Source organism: Meriones unguiculatus, chromosome 8 (genome assembly GCF_030254825.1).
Source record: "Meriones unguiculatus strain TT.TT164.6M chromosome 8, Bangor_MerUng_6.1, whole genome shotgun sequence".
NCBI classification, from domain to species: Eukaryota; Metazoa; Chordata; class Mammalia; order Rodentia; family Muridae; genus Meriones; species Meriones unguiculatus.
The window spans coordinates 1638693-1663935 of record NC_083356.1 but is presented as its reverse complement, the minus strand read 5'-3'; the positions used below and the strand labels follow the sequence as shown (position 1 = coordinate 1663935).

General features: G+C 55.0%; 2 protein-coding genes across 2 annotated transcripts; both read right to left on the bottom strand.

Annotated features, from left to right (window-relative positions):
• Positions 1-1967: 1967 nt before the first annotated feature.
• Positions 1968-7049, bottom strand: Krt1 (keratin 1). Its single transcript, XM_021664660.2, has 9 exons — positions 6374-7049; positions 5209-5423; positions 4893-4953; positions 4396-4491; positions 4067-4231; positions 3857-3982; positions 3294-3514; positions 2814-2848; positions 1968-2733 (listed from the first exon to the last, which is right to left on the bottom strand). Exons 1-9 carry the CDS (start codon positions 6983-6985, stop codon positions 2396-2398), a joined length of 1869 nt encoding a protein of 622 aa, XP_021520335.2. The 5' UTR covers positions 6986-7049; the 3' UTR covers positions 1968-2395.
• A 7724-nt stretch (positions 7050-14773) lies between these two features.
• Krt77 (keratin 77) lies at positions 14774-25243 on the bottom strand. Its single transcript, XM_021664659.2, has 9 exons — positions 24613-25243; positions 21336-21550; positions 20237-20297; positions 19696-19791; positions 18731-18895; positions 17370-17495; positions 17032-17252; positions 16752-16786; positions 14774-16322 (listed from the first exon to the last, which is right to left on the bottom strand). Exons 1-9 carry the CDS (start codon positions 25168-25170, stop codon positions 15946-15948), a joined length of 1854 nt encoding a protein of 617 aa, XP_021520334.1. The 5' UTR covers positions 25171-25243; the 3' UTR covers positions 14774-15945.

The window sequence follows — 25243 nt, the reverse complement described above, 5'->3', positions numbered from 1 at the left end:
ATACTTACAGAGTTCGAAGGTCAGCACTGTCTTCTTCAGTAGAGCTCTGCCTTATGTTTTGAAATGGAGCCTCTCACTGAATCTAAAGCTCAGCCGTGTGGCAAACTGGCTGGCCAGGAAGTCCCAGACATCCTCCTGTCTCCATACCTCCTCCCGGCGCTGGCATTACAGAGACCCGTTGCTGCACCTGCCTTTCACGTGGGTGCTGCAGACCCAAACCCATGACCTCCTCTTTGTGCAGCAAGGCCCTCACTAACCTGTCTAACGATTTCTGTGTAACAGTCACAGCTGTATGCTTTATTCTCTTGGTGGCTAGAGCGAACGCTCTCTTATCCATTGTACATAAGAGACAACTGAGATGCGGGATAGCCAGAGCGCTCACTCAAGGGTCTACACATCCTGGAAGCCGTGAGGCATTCTTCCTCACCTGCCCTTTAAGTAGCAGAGCATATTAGACACAGCTGGTGTAAATCAGAGCTCCTCATTTTCCCCCTTGCCTCACAACACTTTGCAAACTCTCGCATCCATCCAGGCAGCCACACATCTGGTGAAGAAACCAGCTGAAGACAAAGCTGGAGTGACCTCAAAAGCAGCAGCATGGAAATTCCCGAAAGGGAGTGTTCAAGCTGGGCCAAGTCGTGAGCAGTCAGAATTCCAAAGAACGGATCACTGGCGGGCGGTCAGTCACAGTGTTCACTGGGGAGGCTTGTGTAACGAGGGGTGAGGATGTCCTGAAGGACACAGCAAGGTGAGGGCTGGCCCTCTCCGAACACTCAGCCAGGAATGCCCAAGCTAGCCAGCTTTGTGTGAGAGCTTAAGAAATGTGTTTCGGGGCAGGGGCCAGTTGCTACGTGTTTAGCAAAAGGATTAAGTTTCAGGAACCAACCTAAACAGGTTTACCAGTGCAAGCCAACAGTCGAGGCTCAAGCCTGCAGGGAAGACAACCAGCCGACTGCTGGCTGCAACACGGGGCATTCAAGGCACCCTGTGTGCCACGGTCAGGGCGCAGCGAGCCCTGGAAGAGCTGATCCAGAACCAGGAGGAGAGGGAATTCCCTAAGTGCTATTTACGTGTTACCCCTGCCCATCTGAACCCTCCTCATCCTCAGCCCTGCCTAACCCTGGGGACAGGAAGCTAAGAAAACGGTGTTTAGAGAACTGAGTTTTTCATGGTTTTGGAACCATCAGGAAGGTGGCAGTTTGTTGATTCTTTTAAACAAGAATTTACTGGGCTGTCCAGAGTTCAACAAGCAATGTTAACAATGGCTAGCTCATCACCACCATCACCATCATCACCATCATGATTAAAAAGGTTCTTGGTGTTTGTACACTATGGCTGAGCTATGGTTCATCCGCCTTGTTCAGTCCTCGCAATGGCCTCCGTGAGGGAGATGTATTCCACACCCCAGCACAGAACTACCGAAACTGAGACCTGTAATTTCTGTGTTTCACATAACTAGTTAAGACTCCAACCGAGGCACCCGAGTTCCCCTCTCCGCGCCCTGCGGCGCCCTGGCTACTTCACGTGCTTGATCTGTGTGCCTGGAATGGCACTTCTTAGATGAGGCCAAGCTGGTGGTCCGCAAGAGATGGGGAGAGCGAAAGCCGCCTGTCTGCCTCTCTGCCCCCTCCTCAGGCCAAAGCCTGCATGTTGGCTGCTGGGCCTCGTCACTGGCTCTTCCACAGGAACAATTTCTTTTCCAGGCAGCACTCTCATACCTTTTCAATGCGGGACACCTTCCCAACCTGCTCCTTCTAAGAAAGCCTTCTCCCGCCAGGAGAACCTTCCAGGACAGAGCTTGTGTCCTGCCCCCCCCCCCATTGAAGTGGTCCGATCCGTCTCCATTCTCATTCAAGTTCCTGGATCCCAACCCCCACAGGCACGAGCCATCTGGCCGCGGCGCATTTCAGTAGCACGGAGCACTCCCACGCCCTCTGCCCCATCCAACACAAACGGACCAAAACAGATTGAGAATTTCAAATGCGGTTTATTGCAGCAAAACGAAGCGGGAAAGTTTTAGGGTGCTCCACAAAAGACAAACTAGCAAACACCTTATGTACAAAACCAAAAAGCAGCGGAGCGTGCTGCGGGATGCAGGATGCTAAGGGCGGCCCAAAGCACGGAGCGTGCTTGGGCGCTGGGCAAAGAAGCCCTGGAGCGACCCCTCTTTGAAATGTCATGTAGGTGGTGGCAGTTCTGAACTGTTTCTCGAGGAGAACGTAAAGTGGGGTCGCTACCAGGGGACTCGGAAAAGAAAGCGCGGGGGAAATAGGCTGAATCGGTGCCATCAACCATAGCTCTTTTCTCCAATAAGGCTGGTGCAATTGATCTTGGTCTTGCCAGGCAAATTTGGTCGTGGTGGGAAGGGAGAGCTAGCGGGGTGGTGGGCACCTCTCTATCTGGTTCCTCGGGAGTAGCTGGTGGACACAAACTTCACGCTAGAACTGCCACCCGAGGACTTCACGCCGCCGGAGCTGGACCCTCCCCGGCTGCCTCCGGAGCTGCCGCCGCCCCCTCCAGAGCCCCCTCTGTGGCCCCCGCTGCTACCCCCGTAGCCGCCGCCGCCGGAGCCGCCGCCGTAGCTGCCGCCCCCGGAGCCGCCGCCGTAGCCGCCGCCGCCGCCGCCGCCGCCGCCGGAGCCGTAGCTGCTGCCTCCGGATCCTCTTCCGCCGCCGCCGCCGCCGCCGCCGCGGCTGCTGCTTCCGCTCATGCTGGTGTGGCTGGTGCTCACGGCTGCAGAGAGGCTCGCTTAGGCTCCGCCCCGCAGCGCGCGCTCCCCGCCCTCCCAAGCGCCCCGGGAAGCCCGTACTTACACACGCTCACGTTGGGGGTGCACTCTCCAGACATCCTGCGGGGAAACAAGGCAAGCCTTCAGGACGCTGCACCCCCGCCGCCCCCTTCCCGTGGGGCGTGGCCCAGACTTCTCCCCAGAGCTCCCGCTGGGAAAGCAGCGCCTTAGACTCGCGCCCCCCAAAGCTGTCGGCCTGAGTCCAAGCCGAGAGAGACCTCCCTAAATCAGCCAAGGCCCCCACAGCTGGTGGAACTCAGCCTCAAAGACCAGAGATCCAGGCCAGCCCTGAGAAATTGCTCCATTTCAGACGCAGAAGAAGAAAGGGGAGGCAGCCAGAGGGCAACTCAGAAAAACAAGTGTAGAGAAAAGAAAAAAAAAGTTGGGCTTGTGAATACAAGTCCTTGCTTCCTCCCCACAGAGTGGTTTTTTTCCCAAACACAAGACAAATTGCAGTCAGAGGGGATCCCTGAGGAGTGGCCGAGCTGGCAGGCCCCCTGCTCACCTGATCTCCTCTCCTTCCAGGAGTGTCCTGTAGGTGGCAATCTCCATGTCCAGGGCCAGCTTGACGTTCATGAGCTCCTGGTAGTCGCGCACCAGGCGCGCCAGCTCCTCCTTGGCCTGCTGCAGGGCGTCCTCCAGCTCATTCAGCTTGTTCTGCGCATCTTTGAGCGCGTTCTCCCCACGCTGCTCGGCATCACTGATGTTCTGCTGTATGTGGGAGATCTGAGGAGGAGAGAGCACGTTGCATGGGTGCATGGCCCCTGCTGTCACCTGAGGCACCATCCTTAGAAGATGTTTAAGGTGTTACGGATGCTCTCCTGGGCCACCACGGGCCGCCCTAAAATCTCTGACTACCTCCCCTCATCCCTAGGTCTGCTCCCACCGTGGGCTAGGATGGTCACCGTGACCATCATCTTCTCTCTGCTAGCCATCTTCACAAATTTCCCCTGAGAGTGTCCCACGTGAGAGTTGAATTCTGGAAGCTGACACAGTCCCCAAAGGGAATGGAGATGGCAGTGCAGAGCAAGGCCTGAGGGTCACCCTCTTCTGTGTATCTGTGTGTACCTGCTTCTTGACGCCATCAATCTCCGATCGAAGTCTCTGGACGACGCGGTTCAGCTCGGAGATCTCCATCTTGGAGCTCTGCACACTGTCGCCATGCCTTCCAGCGGTCATCTGCAGCTCTTCGTACTGCAGAGCACACAGTTGCCGTCAGCACGCTAGCACGCGGCCGCACGAACGGGCCGGAGGGCGGCTGAGCCTGCGGGCGCTCACCTTGCTCTGGTAGAAAGTCTCGGCCTCAGCCTTGCTCCTCTGGCAGATGTCGTCGTACTGTGCCTTGACCTCGGCGATGATGCTGTCCAAGTCCAGGCTGCGGTTGTTGTCCATGGACAGGATGACGTTGGTTTCGCTGATGTGGGTCTGCATCTGGGACAGCTCCTGCAGGATGGAACAGCTCAGTGACTCTTACGGGATAAAAACAAAATTAAACAGCTCAGAGCGGGGACCTGGGGAGGGAAGCAAGGCCTCCACTCTGCGGAGCAGGGGGGTCGGGGCTCAAGGCGCTCCATGTAGGTGGCCTCGGCTAAAATCCAAGCATTTACCATCTGGTAGAGTGTTGTGAAGAATTCGATATCCTGCTTCAGGGTGTCCACCTTGGCTTGAAGTTCTACTTTGTTCATGTAAGCTGAATCCACATCCTAGAGGAAAAAGGTACCATAAAGCCGTGTTCTTTCCAGGACGAGCCTCCTCTCTCCAGCCATAAAGGGGCTTTTCAATGGGGTTTGGGATCCACTCCTTCTCTTTCCAGTTAGATCACAGTTCTTGGTTATTCCGTCTCTTCACACCTCAAAGAGCCTGCCTGACTTGCCGAGAACTGGCCTCCCTACTTACTATCGGTACAGAGAAGAAAAGAAACAAACAAAAACCGTGAAGCCCTGAGTGCCTGGACTAGCACAGGTCCGTGGGAATGGGAGAAAACAGCCCTCCCCACATGTTCAGCAGCTAGCTGTGCTACCTGGTTCTCCACAACATGGCTCCTCTCTGGCATGACCTTTATCTATTGTTTCACAGATGGATTCCACCCCAGAAAGGTGCTTACCTTCTTGATGGTCACAAACTCATTCTCTGCATTTGTCCTCTTGTTGATCTCATCCTCATACCTGTAGGAAAACACAATAGGACAGTTAGGGGAGGTTGAGGCCTGAAACTCGGTGCTCTAGAGGAAAGGAATCACTGCCTAACCCTGACCACCCTCTGCTTCTGAGCACTAAAACCATTAACCAGAATCTACCTTCTGAGAAGGTGAAGACTTGGTCTAGCCCAATTGATTTGCCCCTCACTGAGGGGAAAGCCACAGCTACATGCTAAGTCCTATTCCTAGCACATCACCTTCTGGAAACCCATGGCTTCCTTACTTGTTCCTGTAGTCTTCCACCATGTCCTGCATGTTCTTCAGTTCAGAGTCCATCCGTGACTGGTCACTCTTCAGTGAGTCCACATTCCTTCTGAGGTTGCTAATATATTGCTCAAACAGAGGCTCTAAATTTTGGGTCCGAGTTGTGGTGTCCACCTGCTGCAGCAGCTCCCATTTGGTTTGCAGCACCTGGTTCTGCTGCTCCAGGAAGCGCACCTGGAAACAGAGGACCCACTCATTACCCAAACTGCAGGAATGGGGTCTGATGGCCACCAAGCAAGACCAATGTCTCCTTTTTAAAAAGAACTTTAATTTGTATTGGGCAGCAAGGGCTGTAGGAAGAAGCTGGCATCAATTTCAGAGCAAAATCCAGCATGTGGCTTAATGCAGAATAGCCCTGGAAGGAAGAAACCTGTTCTACCAATTACAGCACACATAAAATTACTGGAATGATGCTTTGCAGTGGATATGTGACACTTGAGGAATTCACACCACACTTGAGAAATTCACACCACAGGGCCATACACACAGTTCAAGGGTGTGTTAGGAAAATACCAAATTGGATTTGAAATTCGATGTGGCTAATTTTATATTGACATTATTGATAAATTAGCAGAAAAGCCAAAAGTTTTGTTTTTTTTTTTTAATTTTTCCAGAACTGAACCTTGGAATACATATATTTTAAAAATGACCTTCCTGGTCCAGTAACTGTAGGAACTGGGCTGCCAGAGGACAGAGACCTCTTGGCGAGCACAGGCTGTTTGGTGCTAATCTGCTCCATCCTTCCTGCTACTTCACAGGGCCCCCTGAGTTAACCCCTTCATGGCCAAGAAGGCCTTCGTGGGTTTCTTGCTTGAACCCTAGAAAATTGCATTATCCCCATTTCTACAATCTTCAGTCAACAGATGTAAGTCCAGCTTAGTTCAAGAGTGCAATAAAGAACTACAGGATGTCAGCCACATGAGTACTCAGGCTCCCTTTGTCCAATAAAGGACTTGCTCATGGTTTAGCGCCACCCCTGAGCCTTCTTTCAGCACGTGTCCCGTGTTCCATTCTCAGCATGTCCTCTCAGCTCTCAAGTGCTCACACACAAGGTTAACCCCACTGTCTTGCCCTCAGTCGCACGAGCAGCTAGCTCGGCCTGCGCTCCCAGCAAGTGCACTCACCTTGTCGATGAAGGAGGCAAATTTGTTATTGAGGGTCTTGATCTGCTCTCTCTCCTGAGACTTCACCTTTTGAATCTCAGGGTCAACTTCCACGTTGAGGGGCTGGAGAAGGCTCTGGTTAACAGTGACTTCATGGATGCCACCAGGGGGCATGACAGGCCCCAAACCACTTCCAAATCTACCAAAAGCACCTCCACTGCCAAAGCCACCACCACCAAAGCCACCACCACCACCAAAGCCACCACCACCAAAACTGCCACCGCCAAAACCACCGCTACCAAAACCTCCGCCGCCGCCTCCGAAGCTGCTGCCACCAAAGCCACCGTATCCACCCCCGGCCACGCTCATGGAGATGCTCCTGCCACCTCCAAGGTTGACCAGACTTCGGCTTCCAAAGCCGCCCCCGCCACCAGAGCTCCCGCAGAAGCCTCCTCCTCCTCCTCCTCCTCCTGAAAATCTCCCACCACCACCGCCGCCACCGCCTCCACTGCGGCGCACGCAGCTGGTGGACCGGCGCTGGAAGTTGACCAGGCCTGCGGAGCCGGAGCTGAAGCCCCTGCCGCCGCCGCCAACGCTCAGGCACATGGACCTGGAACTACACTGTCGACTCATGCTGGCTTAGAGAGAAGTCACAGAGGGAAGGAAGGAGCTGAGCACTTCTCTGCTCTGAGCCCGGCGCCATGCCCTTATATACTGGAGGAAACTGGGCTTGGTCCTCAGAGTCAGCGGAGATGCAGAGCCTGCAGAGGGTTTGGCTTGCCTGCAGCCATACAAGATTTTTACGAGCCTCAACAATACGATAAACACCACACGCCTAGCTCCCAGGATGGGCTCTCAAAATTGCTGTGCAGACAGGATTGATTCGTGTGGTAATCACTTATCAGACAGGATCTCTCCTCAAGTGTTGGTGACTTTGAGAAACCAGGACCCCACTCTGGCTCCTGAGTGTTCTTGATCAGATTTTGTAATCCGGGGCACAAAGGCATGCATGCCCGTACTCTCACCCTGCCGTTGCGTGCTGCTGGAGCAGCAGGTGCAATCTCAGGAGCCTGCATTCCTAAAGGAGCGCCCGTCCATCTCTGAGATGTCCCTTCCAACCCCAGAGCTCGCCAAATCACCTCTCCTGACACGGAGTAGAAGCTTTGAGAGCTAAAAAGCCAATGTTTTCCAGACTGTTTCAAATGTGCTGCCCTAGCAGAGTCCGAGAAGGACAGCTGTCACCGAGCAGGAGAGGGGTCTGCAGCGAGTGGGGGGAAGGACAGCTGTCACCGAGCAGGAGAGGGGTCTGCAGCGAGTGGGGGGAAGGACAGCTGTCACCGAGCAGGAGAGGGGTCTGCAGCGAGTGGGGGGAAGGACAGCTGTCACCGAGCAGGAGAGGGGTCTGCAGCGAGTGGGGGGAAGGACAGCTGTCACCGAGCAGGAGAGGGGTCTGCAGCGAGTGGGGGGAAGGACAGCTGTCACCGAGCAGGAGAGGGGTCTGCAGCGAGTGGGGGGTGCTGTGTTCTCCCCTAGGCTACCTAGTTGCTCCTTTTCCACAGTGCAGGTGCCAGCGTAGAAAGCACGTGCGATGGAGAAATGAGGCGGCACCTCGAACATGGCAAAGCAAAGCGGGAAGTTGAGGCACAACAGGTTCAAACCCCATGTCTGGCCACAGAAGACATGAGTGTGGGTTTGGAAGGGAAGGCAGTTAGGAAAATCTGGAAATCCTGACCTGGGAAGTTCACAGTGTTCCTAGAGTCAGTGACAGCAGCTCTGGGGCTGGGGGGGGGGGGGCTAAAGCAAATGGAAGCCGGTGCCAGGACGTGTTTCTGGTTTGTACATGGTCGGTGTTTACAGCAGCCTTGACAGAGGTCTACATCTATGCATTCTTAAATGAGAAAAGTGAAGAATGAGGGCAGCAAAGCTTCCCACGTCTCCAGAGGTGGCATCTGGGATGTGAACTGAGGGGTGCCTAGCTACATACGAGCATGAGATCATAACGCGTTCTGTGTGTCGGCACGGCAACTGAGCTCGTGTCCTCCTGAGAGCTCCGGACACTGGGCAGCATGAAATGCCGTCCTGCTATGGAGGGTTCTGAAAGGAAGACTTTTGTCCTCTGAGCCTTTGGCTCCTGGCAGACAGGAAGACCTTGGGGACATTCCCTCAGATCTTGAAGACGAGGGAGGGTCTGCTCCTGTCCAGATCCCCGAGTACCAGCATGCCTCTCAGCAGCCAGGGGCTTTCCTGAGCCCAGCATTGGTCAACATTTACAAAGCAGTAACAGAGACCTGGAAAGACCGCAACCTACCCAGAGGATCATGTAGAGGCATCTCAGGAGCCTGGCATGTGCCCCGCACTCTACGCAGAGTGGGCGACGCCTTCCGGGAGCCTGCCCTGGCGTCTAGCTCCAGCACCCTTGTGACCCCGTGGGGATTCCCACCCACCCACACAAGCTCTGCTTGTATGAGGCCATCTACAAAGACCATCCTGCCCCAGTGCCTGGCAGCTCTGAACTGGGGAGCTGTGCCAATCCTCTGCAACCTAGCTGCTGCTGAAAATAAATAGCCACTTCTTTTCAGCAACACCTAGATGGCAAGCTTTCTCTTGCACCCGTGTTTGCCCTCCCTTCCTCCAAGAGGTACCCCAGCCTGTCCTTGTCCCCCGATTCCAGCATGTCTTCTGGAACTCTGTCCTGCTGCCCTCATCCTTGGGCTGCTAAACTAACCATCTCTTTAGGGAATGAGTAATCTGGGTCTTGAAAACAATGGGACTGGAGTGGCCTTGGTGTGCTAAGACTATTGCCCAATCGTCTCCTGACAGGCAATCAAAATTCTTTTAGTTCAGCACACTCCCTATGAGACATATCGCTCTGCACAATCGATTCCTTCTAGCACTTTGGAGGGGTGTGCATATGTGTCTGCATGCATGTGCATTGCATGTGTGTGCCAGCCACTCGCAGATCTCCCGATGAGCTCTGCTTTCCCGGGCAGCCAACAGAGAGAAGGCTAGGCAATGGTGACAGTTAACAGCAGTGCAGGAGGTGAAAGGCAGGAAACAACAGGATCCAGAAGACACAGCATCAGCTTCAGCGTAAGTTCACAGAGCTCCACAGGACACTCAGCAAGGCTTGCTTCCCACCAGAGCCCTGAGAACCACCCCATTATCCGAAACTGAAAGGTGAGGCCTGGAGAAGCTGTGGCTGATTACAGGCTCCAGCTAAGACAACACACATGTGTACCCAGACCCCGGGCTTTCTGCTGACCCTCCCCCTAACCTGGGGCAGAGGCACAGAGGCAGGCAGTGGTGAGGCAGGGCTCCAAAGACGTAACTGACACTTGCCCAGTCATGCGGTCAGTTCCCAGGAGTGCTCCCGTTTCTACATCAGACCCCTGGTCTCTCTCCACAGCTCACACCTGAGCCCACGGGATAGGGACTGTGGCACTGCCAGTGAGCCACAGTCACGCCCTGAGATGTGTTAGGACGTGGGATATTTTAGAACACCTGTGAAGCAAAGGTGTGAGCCCCACACTCAGAACACACAGACATGAATGAGAGCCAGGTGGAGCCCAGACTCCTGCAGGCACCAACCACTATTAGGTGTAAGTGTTGCTGAGAGATCCCAGCCCCACTCTAAAGAAAAGATGGCTTAGATCCACAGAGGTCAAAATGTGTGTCCTAGTCCTCCAGAAGGTCACTGGCAAGCCCCGTGCCTCGGGACCTTGACCAGCTCTGTCTGTATCACCTACACTTTCTCCTGTCAGCCCTCAAACGGTGACCCTTCCTCCCTGTGCTCTATCCAGACTGACAAGCTCTCTTCCCCCTTTTCTCTCTGTCTCTCATCATTGCCTCTTCTCCTTCCAATAATTCCACCTCACAGACAGGCTTTGGGACCGTAAACAAACCCTCACATTCGGATCAGCGACTGCTCTAGACTCCGGTTTCAGTCCCCCACACCACTGTAATCACTCAGCGTGTGGTTGGTCGGCCCAGACCTCACCTTCTCCAGGAAGGTTTCCTTGATTAACCATGCTGCCAGCCTGTTGGGCTCTTTCCCCTAAACTTGGCCACTGCCTTAGCCCTTTGCCGAGCGATTGCTGGTGTGTCTGTGGCTTGATGCCAGTGCTAACTCTCCGTGTCTTAGGGGCTTCTCAGCCTCCTTTATGGGCCCTGGCAATGGAGGCTCATCAGTACAAGCTCACGGCATTCCAGAACATCTGCACGGCCCCTCCCCATCCCCACACTGCTTTGGGGCGCAGCAGGGGCAGGTGTGGTGATGTTTTGAGAGCTTTTTGAGGGATGGGGCTGAGAAAAGAATTAAGAGGAACATGCAATGACAAGCCACCCAGCCCTGTGGGACTCTGCCAGGCTGTGGGAGAAGTCAATTTCAGGGGAGTGGGGACGGCTGAAGCCTGGGAGGAGGGCAGGGGAGTCACAGACAATGGGGAGGCGCGGTGAGATGTTGAAAGCTGACAAAGAGCTGAGGAGCGGCTGGGGCTTTTAAAAGCAGGATGGAAAGGCGCCCACACGGGGCAGACCCGTTGAAGGCAGGCAGCAAGGAGAGGAGTCCTCAGAATCACTGCTGCGCAGTGAGGGAGCCAGCGGAGGACAGAGAGGGGGGAACCAAAGGGGAGTGTGTGCTGTCCCGGTCTGTACTGGGGTGGGGGTGGGGAGCGTGTGTGTGTGTCACACTCCTGGTTGCACACTGCCGGCTGTATGACCCTAGGCAGCTCAGTCCTCTCTGATACTAACTCTCCTCATTTGTAAAATAGGAGCTAAATCTATTTCCAAGGAAGCTGCAGGATATAGATGAGAGAAAGAGACAGACAGACAGATAGACAGACAGACAGAGGGAGAGAGAGACTGAGTCTGCCATCCTTGCATTTGGAAGGACCCAATAGCTGGGATTTTTTTTTTTTTTTTTTTTTGGTACAAACCCCAACCCCTTGCTGAAAGTTGTCCAAAATACTAAGGAAGGGTTCCATTCTTGAAATGCCCCAGGATTTGTAAAGACCTTACATTTGTCATAGAGAAGATAATGCTGCATCCCATAGAAACGATGCCAGCAGCCAGCACCAGTATCACCAAGCAGGCAGGGTTAGCAAGGGACCCTGGATGAAACCATGAAATGCCTGCTCCCTGGGGTGGAGCCAAGCCCCACAGACCCAGCACACTGGGGCAACAGGCTAGAAGCCAACTTGGAGCCCCCAAAGGCCTTCCAAGGCTTGGTGCTGGGACATTTGGAAATGACTGTTCATTCTGGAGAACCTCCCAGAGGCCCAAATTCCCAGCCCAACCCAGAAACAGAGCATTGATTAATTTAGACACCCAGTTTCCTGGACTGATCGGAAAGCCGATAAAACCAGGACAGCGTGTCCAACAAAGCCGTGGGAGCAACAGAGGGCTTGAAAAGGGATGCAGGAGCACCTGGCCCTTTAATCTGAAGACACCTCCTGGGCCAAAGGGCTAGGCACAGACTCCTCCCTAGACTGAGAACTTTCCCAGTGCACCACTCATCTCAGCCCAGGTCAGATGGAGTTAGGATGGTGGTAAGCCAATGGCTCCTCCTGTTCACCACGTCCTAGATCAAAATCTCTGCAGCTGAGAAGCTGGTGAAATTAAATTTAGCTTTCCACTATGGCCCGCCCTGCCACAGCCTGCTGGCAGGAGGAGCAGCTGGCAGGATCCCCTGGGATCCACACTAGCTCCTGCCAGTCGTCCCTGATGGCTGATGGATGGTGGGGGACAGCTTTGCTCTTCTGACTGCCTATTGGAAAGCACTAACTCAGTGGCATGGAATAGCCTCCCAAGCCCCCCTCTGGGTCTCCAGGTCCTCTCAAGGGATGGTGGGAACCAAATGAGATGACGCAAACAAGGCGCTTCCTACGGTTTATAGAACTGCTTGTTATTTTCACTGGGATGACCTAGAGGTGACGGTGTCTGGCCGCGGTGAACCTGCTCACTGGCCGCACTGGGAAACCTCCTCCAGCGTCTTCTGATGCCCTCCAGGGCCAGTTGCCATTGTTGAAGCCCTAAACAACTCCCCACTGGCAGAATGTGAGCACCTAGACCCTGAGAGCCCTTCCTTGCTTGCCTCCCTCCCGCTCCCCACACTTCCTGCTCCCCTGTGCTGGAGCAGCTCTTTGCCCGGAATCTTAGAACTGGGCCTTCTGTTCCCTCCTTCTGCTTCGTGGTCTCCCCTTCTTTCTGACTAAGCTAGCCACATCTTTTCAGGTTAGAAAAGGCAGGGCCACATTTTCTGGGACAATCCCAACTCCTGCCCAGAAGAAGGATGGGAAACATGACCCACGCCTGGCCCTGGCCCTGATGCTTTTCCCACAGTCACGCCGGTCCCCTTCGAATATCTTGCACATGTGAGTGATCCCAGGTCACGCCCTCTAAAGGGCCTAGTGCTGCAGGAAAAGTTGGCTAGGCCTCTCCTTGACTTAGCCATCCCTGGTGTCTGACCTTATTCTCCCCATTAAGTACACAAAGCAGGCTCCCCTACTTTCCCCTGGCCCTCCCAAGTGCACACTGCGGACAGCAGAGGTGTGGAAGGCCTCCGAGCACCATCCCCACCACCCTTTCTGACTTCCCTCAGCCTAGTCCGAGCAGTTACTCAGGTGGCTTGTAACTGATAACTCCCCAGGGGCCTCTCCGTGCAGCTCAGTAGAACTCACAAGGAACCAAGCCTGCGGTCCTTCCCACCTGTGCACGTGGGTCACCAGCTGGCCCAAACCTCTTGCCTAGGCAGGCTCTTCAAATCTCTGCAGCTGGCAAGCCCGTCTCCCTCCACCCAGGCTGCTCTCACGGTCCTCCCCCGTCCCCGCCATTCCTCGCACGGGCGCACCACTACTGCCCTCGTCACAGAGGACTAGGCTCCTCTCTGCTACTAAAGTTGTCATTCAGGGTCCCCAGGGGGACCTCACAGCAGAAGGGCCTAGAGGACCCCTCTTCCTGGTTCTTCTCTTCCTGGTTCCCACAGCTGTCTTCGGTTGTGGCCACGCCCTGTTGACTAATGTGATCTCCCTGACGGCTAAACGCCATCCATCATTTTTATGTTTGTTGATGTCTATCGGCCTCTCCCTTGGCTATTGCCTGGGCTCATGGCTTTTCGCTTTTCGCTTGCCTCCCTGTTCACTTCCTCTTTTTTTCTGGGCGGACCCCTCTGCTCATCTTTCCCTTCCCCAGCCTGCTTCCAACAGGCCTGCTGCTGAGACAGAGTGTCAGATGTGCCTGGGACCACATCTGACCAGTATAGATTGTGATCTAAACTGAATCCACCTTGTGTGAAATTCTACCTCTGTTCCTCCATTCAATGAGAAGCTGGTCACAAATCCTCGGAGACGTCGCACACAGGATGCACTTACGGAGCGGCTTACTCCGTTTTCAACATGTCTGCATCTTGCTCCCCTTGAAGCATCTGTGAAAGCCGAGTTGGCCCTTGGCCCCCACTCAGAGAACGTGCCTCGGTTCCCTTGCCCGCTAGCTCGGTTCCTCTCACCAACACGCTTTCACTCTCCCTTACCTGTTAGCCTCCTGTCTAGAGGGCTCTGCCTGGCTCCCTGCCCACATCTGCCCTGTGTTAACCCCGAGCCCCGCAACCCCTTTCCAGTCTCCAGAACCCTGCTCTGCCCTCTGAGGACCTCTGCTGCAGTGCCACAGGTCCGGTCTGCTTGGGTCCTCAGGGGCCTTGTGTCCCCCATCCGGCTGGAGGACCCAGAGAGATGTGTGCTCTGCTTCCTCTCCCCTCTGAACTGTCTTTTCCCTCACAGCGTGTCATTTGTGCTTCAGCACCTCAAGGTTGGGAGGCCTGTCCATTCCACGAGGCATCTCAGAGCCTTTGCCGCTGCCTGCTGCACGGTGATTCCCTCCAGTGTGGCTGCAACTGGAATGAGCAGCAGGAGGAGCCACACAGATGCCCGCTGAACAAATGTGCAGCTTTTGCATGGTGAGCAGCTTCCCGGGCTAGCAAGGGCGAGAGTTCGGGAGCCTCTCCAGGATGGTGCTCTGTGTGTGCAATGAAAAGCCGTGAAGACGGTAACCCGTGGAGCCAATGACAACACCCAGGAAGCACTTGGGCTGCAAGCTGATCTCCCAGAACTCACAACTCAGGAGCCTGGCCCAGTGGCACCTGCCTGCAGTCTTAGCACCTGCCTAGGCAGAGATGGGTGCGTGCGAGGGCGCACTGGCCAGCCGACCGGACTAGCCTACTCGGTGAGTTACAAGTCAGTAAGAGAACCTGTCATCCTCCCAAAAGAAGGCAGACAACAGCCAAGGACCACCAGCTCTCCTTAACACACACCTGCACTCACACCGGCTCACACATGCATACTCACACACACAAAATAATGTCTTAACTTTTCAAATTCGAATTAATTTCAGAGAACTGACAAAATAATAATTTGCCTTCTGACCACACAGTATACTGAGATCACAGAAAAATTTATTGTAGAAAAAACCGAGAACTGCTAAGCCCTTCAGAGTACAGCTTCCAACCAGGGACTGCCATCACAGCGCTCCCCAGCGGACCCACAGAAAAGCTCTCCCTGGCAGAATTAGACTCAGGCTGCAGGGGTTAAGCAAGCGACTGAAAGGGACTGGAGACTGGGAGCAAAGCCGTTCCCTCTCTCTCCTGACGTTCATTGGCTGATGCTCTTCTCTTCCTGTCCCCTCAGCACGGGTCAAGCTTGTTCGCCACAACTGTGCTTTAAATCTTAAATCAGGAGACAAAGCCCAGAAGAGAGTTCAGAATCGGAGAACAGAGGAGACTTAGGAGGTCTGGCAGCGAGCGTCGGGGTTGCCTGCAAAAACCCAGGCCATTTCCACACTAGCACAAGGCTGGAGCAGTCCACAACAAGCCAGACAAGCCTCTCATTCCCCAGGATGGGGCGCTTGCTTGCACGAACAGGGCTGCCCTGCGGGTGATCTGTGTTTCAGCGCCTTGGGGAAGGGGCTGGCTCCGAACTCAGGGGCTTGCTGGAAGAGAGAAGGGCGGAGAGAGAACTTGATTGCCCCACACACACACACACACTGCTAAGCACAGTCCTTCCTTGGACAAGGACTTACCCCAAGCCCACTGAGACAGCCCGACTGCGGCTGTTGACCCAGACATGACACAGGTCAATACAGGCATGACACCCAAGTACCGAATCAGAACAAGCCTGCCCCCCGCTGTCATGGGGAGGCAGCGTGAGGCCACGGAGCAAGGGGCCCTGAAGGCTCTTGGCTCAAACGTCCCCTCACTAAGCACCCTGCCTTACAGGAGGCTTCAGGGAGGGATGAAGGCCTCGGGGTTACTGTTCGCTGAACTGCCCAGCCTAAGGGGGCCTGGGACTGAGGCCTTAGCGAAGGTATCCTCCAGACTCTTTTTCTTCGTCGATGGACAAGGCCCCCGGGGTCCGGGGCAGGGGTAGGAGCAGCAGAGGGGTGCCCGAGGGAGCAGCCTGTCTGTGGCTTTGACGGGAAACGGAGGCTGTACATGCGCCCTGCTTTCTCCCCTAGCGTGAAGCGACCTGGAAGCTTGCTGGGACCCGCTGGGAGAAAAGGTAGGTGAGAGAGCCGGAGAGACTGGGGGAGAAGGCGGCGCGGAGCCCCTACTCCACCACGCGCCTGCGCGAGCTGTGGGTGGAGGTCTGCACGATCTGCGTGCGCGACGAGCCGCCGCCGCCACCGTATTTGCTGCTGCTCCTGCTGCTGGAGCCGTAGCTCGCGCTGCCGCCGCCGCCGCCCCCGCGGGAGCCTGCTCCGCCTCCGTAGCCGCCTCCGTAGCCGCCGCCCCCGCGGGAGCCGCCGCTGTAGCCTCCCGAGCTCCCGCCGCCGCCGCCCCCGCGGGAGCCTGCTCCTCCTCCGTAGCCGCCGCCGCCCCCGCGGGAGCCTGCTCCTCCTCCGTAGCCGCCGCCGCTGTAACCGCCAGAGCCGCCGCCGCCACCGCCGCCGCCGCCGCCTATGGTCACCTGGCTGCTCTGCACCGCTGTGCCAGGGAAGGACAGACAGACAGGGCGGTCAGAGGACTCTGCAGACGGGCACTGGAAGGCAACTGCGCGCTTCCAAAGGATGCGGGAACCCATTGACGCGAGGCGTGCCGCCCCTCGCTAGCCCTCTGCGCGCAGTTCTTAATTGGGGGCGCATCCCCGTGATCTCTAGCCCGTGCTGTCAAGCATCCCTTGCTCGCTCGCGTTGGTGTTCTTTGTATGAGACTAGAGAACACAGGACGCCCGGCCAGCCCCTCCTCGCCCAGGCCACCCGGCCACTCAGCCAGCCCTCCTCGCCCCTCCTCGCCCCTCCTCGCCCAGGCCACCCGGCCACTCAGCCAGCCCTCCTCGCCCCTCCTCGCCCCTCCTCGCCCCTCCTCGCCCCTCCTCGCCCCTCCTCGCCCAGCACCACCAGCCTCAGTACTCACAGATGCTCACTTGGCTCTGCAGCGCCCCTGACATCCTGTGAATCAAAGCACAGCGGTCAGCCTCGGAGCAGAGCCCTCGCGCCTGCACTGCCATGAAGCCTTGTAGCGTGTGTGGGCCACACCCGGCCCACCTAGCTTCCGCCTGATGCTTGGGTGAAGGGGCACGGTAGCGGCGGCTCCTCCCTGCCCCTCCGAGCTCCTGCTCACCCTGGACAGTCTTCCCGGGAGCACGTGGAGAAGCCTTTCTTGTTTCCCCCAGGCGCGGCTACTGCCCACCCACCTGCTCTCCTCGCCCTCCAGCAGCTCGCGGTAGGTGGCGATCTCCACGTCCAGGGACAGCTTGGCCCCCAGCAAGGCCTGGTAGTCGCGCAGCAGCCGGGCCAGGTCCTCCTTGGACAGCTGCAGGGCCTCGTCCATGTCCTGCAGCTTCTGCTTCGCGTCCTGCAGAGCGCGCTCCCCTCGCTCCTCGGCATCGGAAATGGACCCGTGCATCTGCTCTATCTGTTCCAGAGACCACCAGGGGACTGAGCTCCCAGAGTCCGGCCTGGGCCTTGCGGGAGGAGGCGCGTCTGGCGAGCCCACCCTGAGCACCCAGCCCGCCCTGAGTGCGTGCCCCACCTGCTTCTTGACACTGGCGATCTCTGCCTGAAGCCTCTGGATGTTGCGGTTGAGCTCTGAGATCTCCATCTTGCTGTTCTTCAGGTCATCCCCGTGTTTCCCGGCTGTGATCTGCAGCTCCTGGTACTATGGGTCAGAGACAGCCGTGGTCAGTGTCTGCAGGTCACTATCTGCGCACTGCAGGGTCAGTATCTGGGTATCCCAGAGAAAGATCTGTGCTGCACTCTCTTTGAGTAAGGCCACCTGGAGTTGTGATCCTGCACACTCACACTCATCCCAAACCTCCCTCAGCTGAGCAGCAAAAAGACATGCATGAACACACACATGTCTACTATAGCAAGCCTCCCTCCTCCCTCATCTACACCCGTCTAAGGTCAGGCTCATAGCCCACCTAGACAAAGTTGTTTCTTAATGTTCTCTACCGCCTTTTCCACACACCTAAGCCCTCACACAGCCATTACCCACGCTGGGACTCCCTCAGTCCTCCCCACCCACTGTATTCTTTGTCCCTTTTCCAGAGTGGTTCTCCTGGCAGGAGCTCGTGGCCTCAGAAGCCCTCAGGGCACCCATGTTCTTCTCTCTCTCTCTCTCTCTCTCTCTCTCTCTCTCTCTCTTTCTCTCTCCTGTGCCAGCATTGCTTCACCAACCAGATTATACACAGGGTTTCCTCAGGAAGAGCTGAGAAGAAAGTATACATTCTGACAAAACCCCCTTTCCCCCGTCTCTTGACATCCCAGAACGTCTGTTTTCAGACTGCAGAACAGAGGTCAGTGACGCCGGAGTTGACTCCAAAATCTACAGAGCAGGTCACCAAATCCTGACTCCAGATTCAATGATTGGGCTGTCGGCCTCCAGTCCTTCAACTAGAGTCTTAACCACTCAAAAACCGGAACTCACACCCAAGAGGAAGTCAAAACTGTGCCCAGCAGGTGACAAATGTGATCACCCAGTTAAGTTCCTGTCCTGTTAAGAGCAGGGTAAGATATTTATAGTCACAGAAAGTGACTCTAGAATTTCTGAGTGACACGTGAAAGAGAAAAACAAGAAACTAAAAAGATGCCATCATGAAGAACAAAAATAACAAATGCTGTGCTGGCTAAGAACATGTTTGTAAATCGTAATCCTGGGTTTAGTTAGAAAATTAGGCAGTCTGGCACCTATGAGCTCTCCATAAGGATGGACTAAAATAAATAAGTAAGTTAACAAATAAATAAACAAATAAAACAGGCAGGAACTATCTGAAAATATTCAGTGGTGAGGAAGTCTTTATCGGAGACATCAAACTTTAAACTCAGGAGGCAATTGCAGCAGGCTGAGGTGTACCCATTCATGTGGGGTACAGACCCAGGGCCCACACTCACCTTGGTCTGGTACAGGGCCTCGGCCTCCTCCTTGCTCTTCTGCGCGATCAGCTCGTACTGGACGCGCACCGCATCGATGATGCTGTCCAGGTCCAGGGAGCGGTTGTTGTCCATGGACAGGATGACGTTGGTGTCACTGATGTGGGTCTGCATCTGGGACAGCTCCTGTGAGACACAGGGCGTCACTCTTTCCACCCTCCCCTCCAGCCTCAGTCTTCTCCCTCAAGGCTGCCTGGGGAAGCCAGACACCTGGGCCAGAAGGGTCTCTTGAGAAAAAGGTCTCTTGTTATGTGCTAAAGGCCACAGAGCACAGCATCATCTGGGCAGGAGGAAGGAGCCCCACGGCCTCCACTCCATCATGCTTCTCTTGCCCTTGCTGTCCGGGCCTCCCTCTGGCTTCCCCATCTTTTTTATACAGCCCTTTGACAGACACTTGCTCTGTTGCTCCTTTAGCCATAAGAGCCGTCAGAGACGGTGGAGAGGACTCCAGTTTGGAGGCACTTGATACGTGACTCTCTCAGTTCATACATCCTTCTGTTGGACGGACATCTCCCCAAGGTAAGCAGAGCACAGCAGGAACCCCAGGTTAGACCTGGGTGACGGGCGAGCATTGGGAGCTCACTCTCTCCTGCTCCCCTTCGGCTTGACTCCACCACAAAACCCCTTCTATTGTCTTCTGCGGGTTCAGCCAGAGCCCTGTGGCCTTCCCACAGGAAGTCCCACATGAAGACCCAGCTGTTACCCTCACGTCCCAAGTGGCCTGACAGCATGAAGCAGGGGCCTGCCTCTATGTCAAGATTCTCCCTACTCCCCACATCTGCACTGCCCCAACAAACCACTGAAGCTGAGGGAATGGCTGCCCCAATGGAATGCCCCCATGGGGGCTGGTGAGATGAGCCTTCCCCAGTTCCCGGTCTTACGGGGTGTGGGGAAAGGAAATGGCTTTTCCTCGGGACAGCACTCACCGTATCAAACAGATACTTCAGGAAGTTGATCTCTGCGTACAGCGTGTCCACTTTGGACTGCAGGTCTGATTTGCCCATGAAAGCAGCGTCCACATCCTGGTGGCAGAGATATTTGATTTCATCACCCAGGCATTGCTCCACCACCAACCTCCTGGCTGGCCCCAGGCCAGTGCTAAACGCTCTCTGGGTTTACTTCCTGGCTAAAAATGCCATCGCTTCGCTCAGGTCTGGGACCTGGAATCTGACTTCCCTAGCCAAAATCAGGAACACCAGCACCCCACACCTGGGTCAGCCATGTCAGCCCCCAGGCCCCTCCCTAGGGCCCAAGGTTACATAACTGATACTGGAAAGCTGTCAATTAACTTAATTTCCACTTCTGAAGCCTGGAGGAGTCCCAGGAGGGCCACAGTAGCGCCAATGTGCCTTCCCTTGTGTGTAAGGGCCCTGCAGCTGGGCAGAGCACCTGTCCATAGCACAGAGCATGCCCAGGGGTTTTCTCCTCCCCAATCCTGAGCTCCCCAGGACACCCTCCTCCCCTTACCTTCTTCAACACAACAAAGTCATTCTCAGCATTGGTCCGCTTGTTGATCTCATCCTCATACCTGTGATGGAGGCAGGAAGCAGGCTGCAGGGCTGACCTCTGCTCCCTGAGGTTTGCCCTCCCGCAGAAAGCCCAAACTTTCCCCTGTCCTGAGCTCAGGCAGCCCTGCTCACAGCACCGCTGCCACCTGCCAGGGCCTGGTGTTCTGGCCTCACTGATGAATGACTAAGGTAGTGCCCAAAACTCCTAACCAACAGTCAGGACAAGGACCCAACATGAAAAGCTCAGACATGTAGAGAATGTCTCCAAAGGTCTTCTTATGATGTTGCAACTTTGTTTCCCTTGAGCTTTTTCTATTAAGGCCATAAAATAACAACCATTCTAAGTAAATATTTTAAGAGAGAAACAATCCACCTACAGTCCTCACCTCTGACCTCCAATGTGAGTTTTATTTTCCCTGTAGACTCACACACACACACAAACACCCGTGACCCTCCAGTGGCCCAACACAGCAAGCAGGCCATGGTGATGTCAAGAGAAGCACCTGTTCCCTGAGCGCCTACTGTAGCTCCGGGACAGCAGGTCTGAACCTCAACTCTTGCCATCCCCGCCACTATTGCCTGTGCCTAGTAAGCTCCAGTATCAAGAACTATTGAGAACCATTTCATCTCACATTCCTCAATGTGGTCCTCAGGGCACTAGCATCAGCATCACTTGGAAACATGCTCAAGATGCATACGCCATGGCTGCATCCAGACCTGGATCGGAACCACTGGAGTGGGGTGCAGAGTGTGACAAAACCTGATAATCTAAAGTTCCAACCCCACAGATCTGCTCCTCACGGCCCCAGCAAGGAGGGTATGCTCCAGACAGAGAGGGGAAGGTAGGCGGGGCTCACTGCCTGTCTCCTGCATTTCCTGCTCCACACAACTGACAGCTGGCTGCCACTGACGTCCTACCAGGGCTGTCACAGGTGAAACCCGCGGCAGTTGCACACGCAGAGCCCACGTGACCGCCTGGGCCCACCTCCCTGTTCGCACTGCAGCAGCAGGACCCTGGTGGGCGTGCCCTGACCCCTGCACCCGCCCTGGATCCTCACTTGTTCTTGTAGTCATCCACGACATCCTGCATGCTCCGGATCTCCGAGTTCTGCCGCAACTGCTCGCTGGTCAGATAATCCACCTGCCTCTGCAGCTGACTGATGAAATTCTCAAAGGCCGGCTCCAGGCTGCTGGTCCTAGTCGTGGTGTTCACCTGCTGCAGCAGCTCCCATTTCGTCTGCAGCACCTGGTTCTGCTGCTCCAGGAAGCGCACCTAAAGAGCAGGACCCCAGTGCAGCCACGGCTCAGGAGCTTCCATCACGGGAAGAGCCATCACACCCAAACCTCAGAGACTCAAGATGGACCTTCTGGCCACCAAGGTCACCTCCAGCCAGCTTCATCCAGCTACACCCCTTTCCATAACAGAGCTCTGTCCCCACACTTAATTCATCCGTGCCAACAGGCTCAAGTACTCTTTCCTTTGTCTTTACCATTGGAATCTTGCACATGACTGAGGACAAAGACACAGAAGGAGCAACAGGTCTTGGGATGTTCTTTGGTGGGTACCCCCTGCATTCGCCACTTTTTTTTTTTCTTGCTGCCTGGCACAGTGGTTTTAAAGAGTGCAACTTCGGGGAGGGGCATGCGTGAAGAAGGAGGAGGGAGGGTGGGACCGGGAGGGGAGGAGGGAGGGGCTTATGGGGGGATACAAAGTGAATAAAGTGTAATTAATAAAATAAAATAAAAAGAGTGCAACTTCATTTAAATGCTACTCTTACCCAGTCAGAATTTTTAAGATAAGTGCTTTCACCTTTTAAAATCCTGCAATGCATTTAATTGTCCCAAGTAAGATCTTTGGGCTGATAGATATTTGAAAGATGACTAAATTGCTATTTCCTTTGCTGGCCTAGGAAGTAGAGTGTGGGCATGGCCCCGTGTGTCACATTTCTTCCCCTCAAACTGTGGGACAAAGATTGGCCACACAGAGGGGTCACGAATGGGCCAAGTGCATGGATTGTCCCTCGTGTCACAACCCACTGCTTTGTGGGGTCATAGTGGCACTTTGCAGACACGCCTATGATGGACACTATAAGGCACCCAGAATCCCCAGGCCCCACACTCCACCAGCCCCAATAGTCCCTATGCATTCTGACTCTAGTCAGAGGAATGTGTGCCAGGAACATTGTTGCTCAGGCTTATCTTGGTTGGCTGCTCCACAGCAAGGGATTGGGCAAGCAGCTCTCAGAGCAGCTTATCAGCACAGCGTGTAACACTCCCACGAGGCATTCCTGCCACTGTCTGCGTGACACTCCCAGGGAGTGGAAAATCAGTTCTACAATCCATTGCAGTGGGATGTTTGGTGACAGTGGCATAGTGGGGCCTTCTCAGACTGAGGCTTCCAGAGGAAGCACGGCTTCGGGCGAGGGTTTATGGAGGAGAGCGTGCTATCCTTTCAAAGGGTGGTTCCGCAGTGCTATTGAGAATAGGCCAAGCTGTACTAAAGGGAAGTGGAATCCAGACTGAGAAATTATAGCAACAGAAGCTTGCTTCCTACCAGACTGGAGGCCCAGGGGCTGACACTCACCACAGGGCTTGCTCCAAAGGCAGACCGCAAAGCCACTATCTCTTGCTGTGAAACTACATGAGCCTCTGTTCATGGTGGGAGCCTGGACCCAGGACAAATCCCAGGTTAATGTCAAGAATTCTGTGGTACTGTGTTGATGTCAGTGTTTCCTGCTCCCCCCTTGGCCAACCTTGACCTCCTGGGAGCATCCCCTTTGTCACTAAGTCCTTGCTCCGGGCAAACCTTCCAGCTGCTGCACCATGGTAACCACACAGGTTTCTCATCCTAAGTCAACTCCCCTGGGGCTGTCCGGGACCCTCCCTGTGTGTCCTCCTCCTGCTCACACACGCAGGCCTAAGCTGGCTTTGTGTATGAGTGTAGGGAGAAGGATGCGTAGATAGTGGTTATTGTGGGTATAGAAGGGTGAGTGGATAGATACATAGATGGATGGATACAGATGATGGATGTATAGAGGAATGGATGAAAACATGAGGGTAGGTGATGAATGATGGGTGGGTAGATGGGTGGCTGGGTGGATGAATGGATTGATGAGGGTGGCTGGGTGTATGATGGATAGATGGATGGATGAAGGTAGGTGGTGGATGAGAGAGGGTGGGTAGATGGATGGATAGATGGGTAGATGGGTGGATGGATGGATGGATGAGGGTGGGTGGATGAATGAATGGATGAGGGTGGTGGATGAATGAATGGATGAGGGTGGGTGGATGGATGAATAAATGGGTGGATGAGGGTGGGTTGTGGATGAGGGAGGGAGAGTGGGTGGATGAATGGATGAGGGTGGGTGGGTGGATGGATGGATGGATGGGTGGACGAAGGTGGGTGGTGGATGAGAGAGGAATGGACAGATGGATGAGGGTGGGTGGTGGATGGATGAATGAATGGATGGACGAGGGTGGGTGGTGGATGAGAGAGGAATGGACGGATGGATGAGGATGGGTGGGTGAGTGGATGGATGGATTGTATAGATAGGCCAATAGGTATATAATAGGTGAGGAAATGGATAAACAGATTAATGGACGGAGATAGGGAGATGAATGTGAATAAATGGATGGATGAACCTAAGATCAGTGGATGGTTAGATGTGCATGGATGAGTAGATAAATAGATGATGTGTGTGGGTAAGTGGATGGATGGACAGACGGACGGACGGATGGACAGACAAATGGATGGACGGACAGACGGATGGATGTGTTTGAGTAGGTGGTTGGGTGAGTGGATAGATAGGTGTGTATGGATGGTGGGCAGAAGGATGATGTGGGGAGGTAGGTGGTTAAATGGGAGAATGCCTGGGAACACAGATGAATGGAATGTGATGAGTGAGAGGGAGATTAAGTGTCTCTGTTGGGTATTGCCACACCCCTTATCTGCCTTCCTACTAATCGGGAAAAATTAGAAAACAATACATCCCTGAGAAGTCTATATTAAATGTTTATGTTAAAACCTAAGCGAGTCAGGCAATGGTGCTGCACGACTTTAATCTCAGCAGCTGGGGAGGCAGAGGGTAGAGCTCTGTGAATTTGAAGCCAGCCTGGTCTACAGAGTGAGGTCCAAGACAGCCAGGGCTACACAGAGAAACCCTGGGTGGGGAGCTTCGTGAAAGCCTAGGTTAAATGCTTTCTCCGGGTCCCAGAACACACGCAGAGGAGGCCACTCTCATCGTCAAACTGAAAACACTGTAGTAACAGCACTCTGGTAGTGTGACCTGCCCCGCCCCTTGGCCCCAGGGACTCTGTCTGCCCCTAAGTACTCACCTTGTCGATGAAGGAGGCAAATTTGTTGTTGAGAGACTTGATCTGCTCCCGCTCCTGGGTCTTGATCCTCTGAATCTCGGGATCCACCCCCAGATGAAGGGGCTCCAGGAGGCTCTGGTTAATGGTCACCTCATGGATGCCCCCAGGAGGGTAAGGAGGCCCGAAGCCCCCAGACCCCATATTGCCAGCACCAAATCCACCACCCCCAAAACCAACTCCAAATCTGCTACCTCCACCATAGCCACCCCCAAAGCTGCCACCTCCAAAGCCTCTTCCTCCCCCAAACCCTCCTCCAAATCCTCCTGCCGCCCCTCTGCCCTGGTGGAAACCGCTGGCGCTTCTCCCCACTAGGCTCCCGATGATGCTTTTGCTGCCGCCCAGGTTGTAGAGACTCCTGGAGCTGAAGCCCCCCCCATAGCCAGCACCCCACCTGCCCTGCGACTGACCCGCAGACCTCACAGCCTGTCTCCCACCGCCAAAGCCGGAGGAGGACCTGCTGCTGTAGGCCCGCCTGCTCCTCGAGCTAAAGGCAGACTGAGAACTGAACTGGTGGCTCATGGTTGCTGGGGCAACCAGAGGCACAGGGAGCAAGCACCCAGCTGGAAGGAGGCAGAGAGCAGAGGGAAGGAGC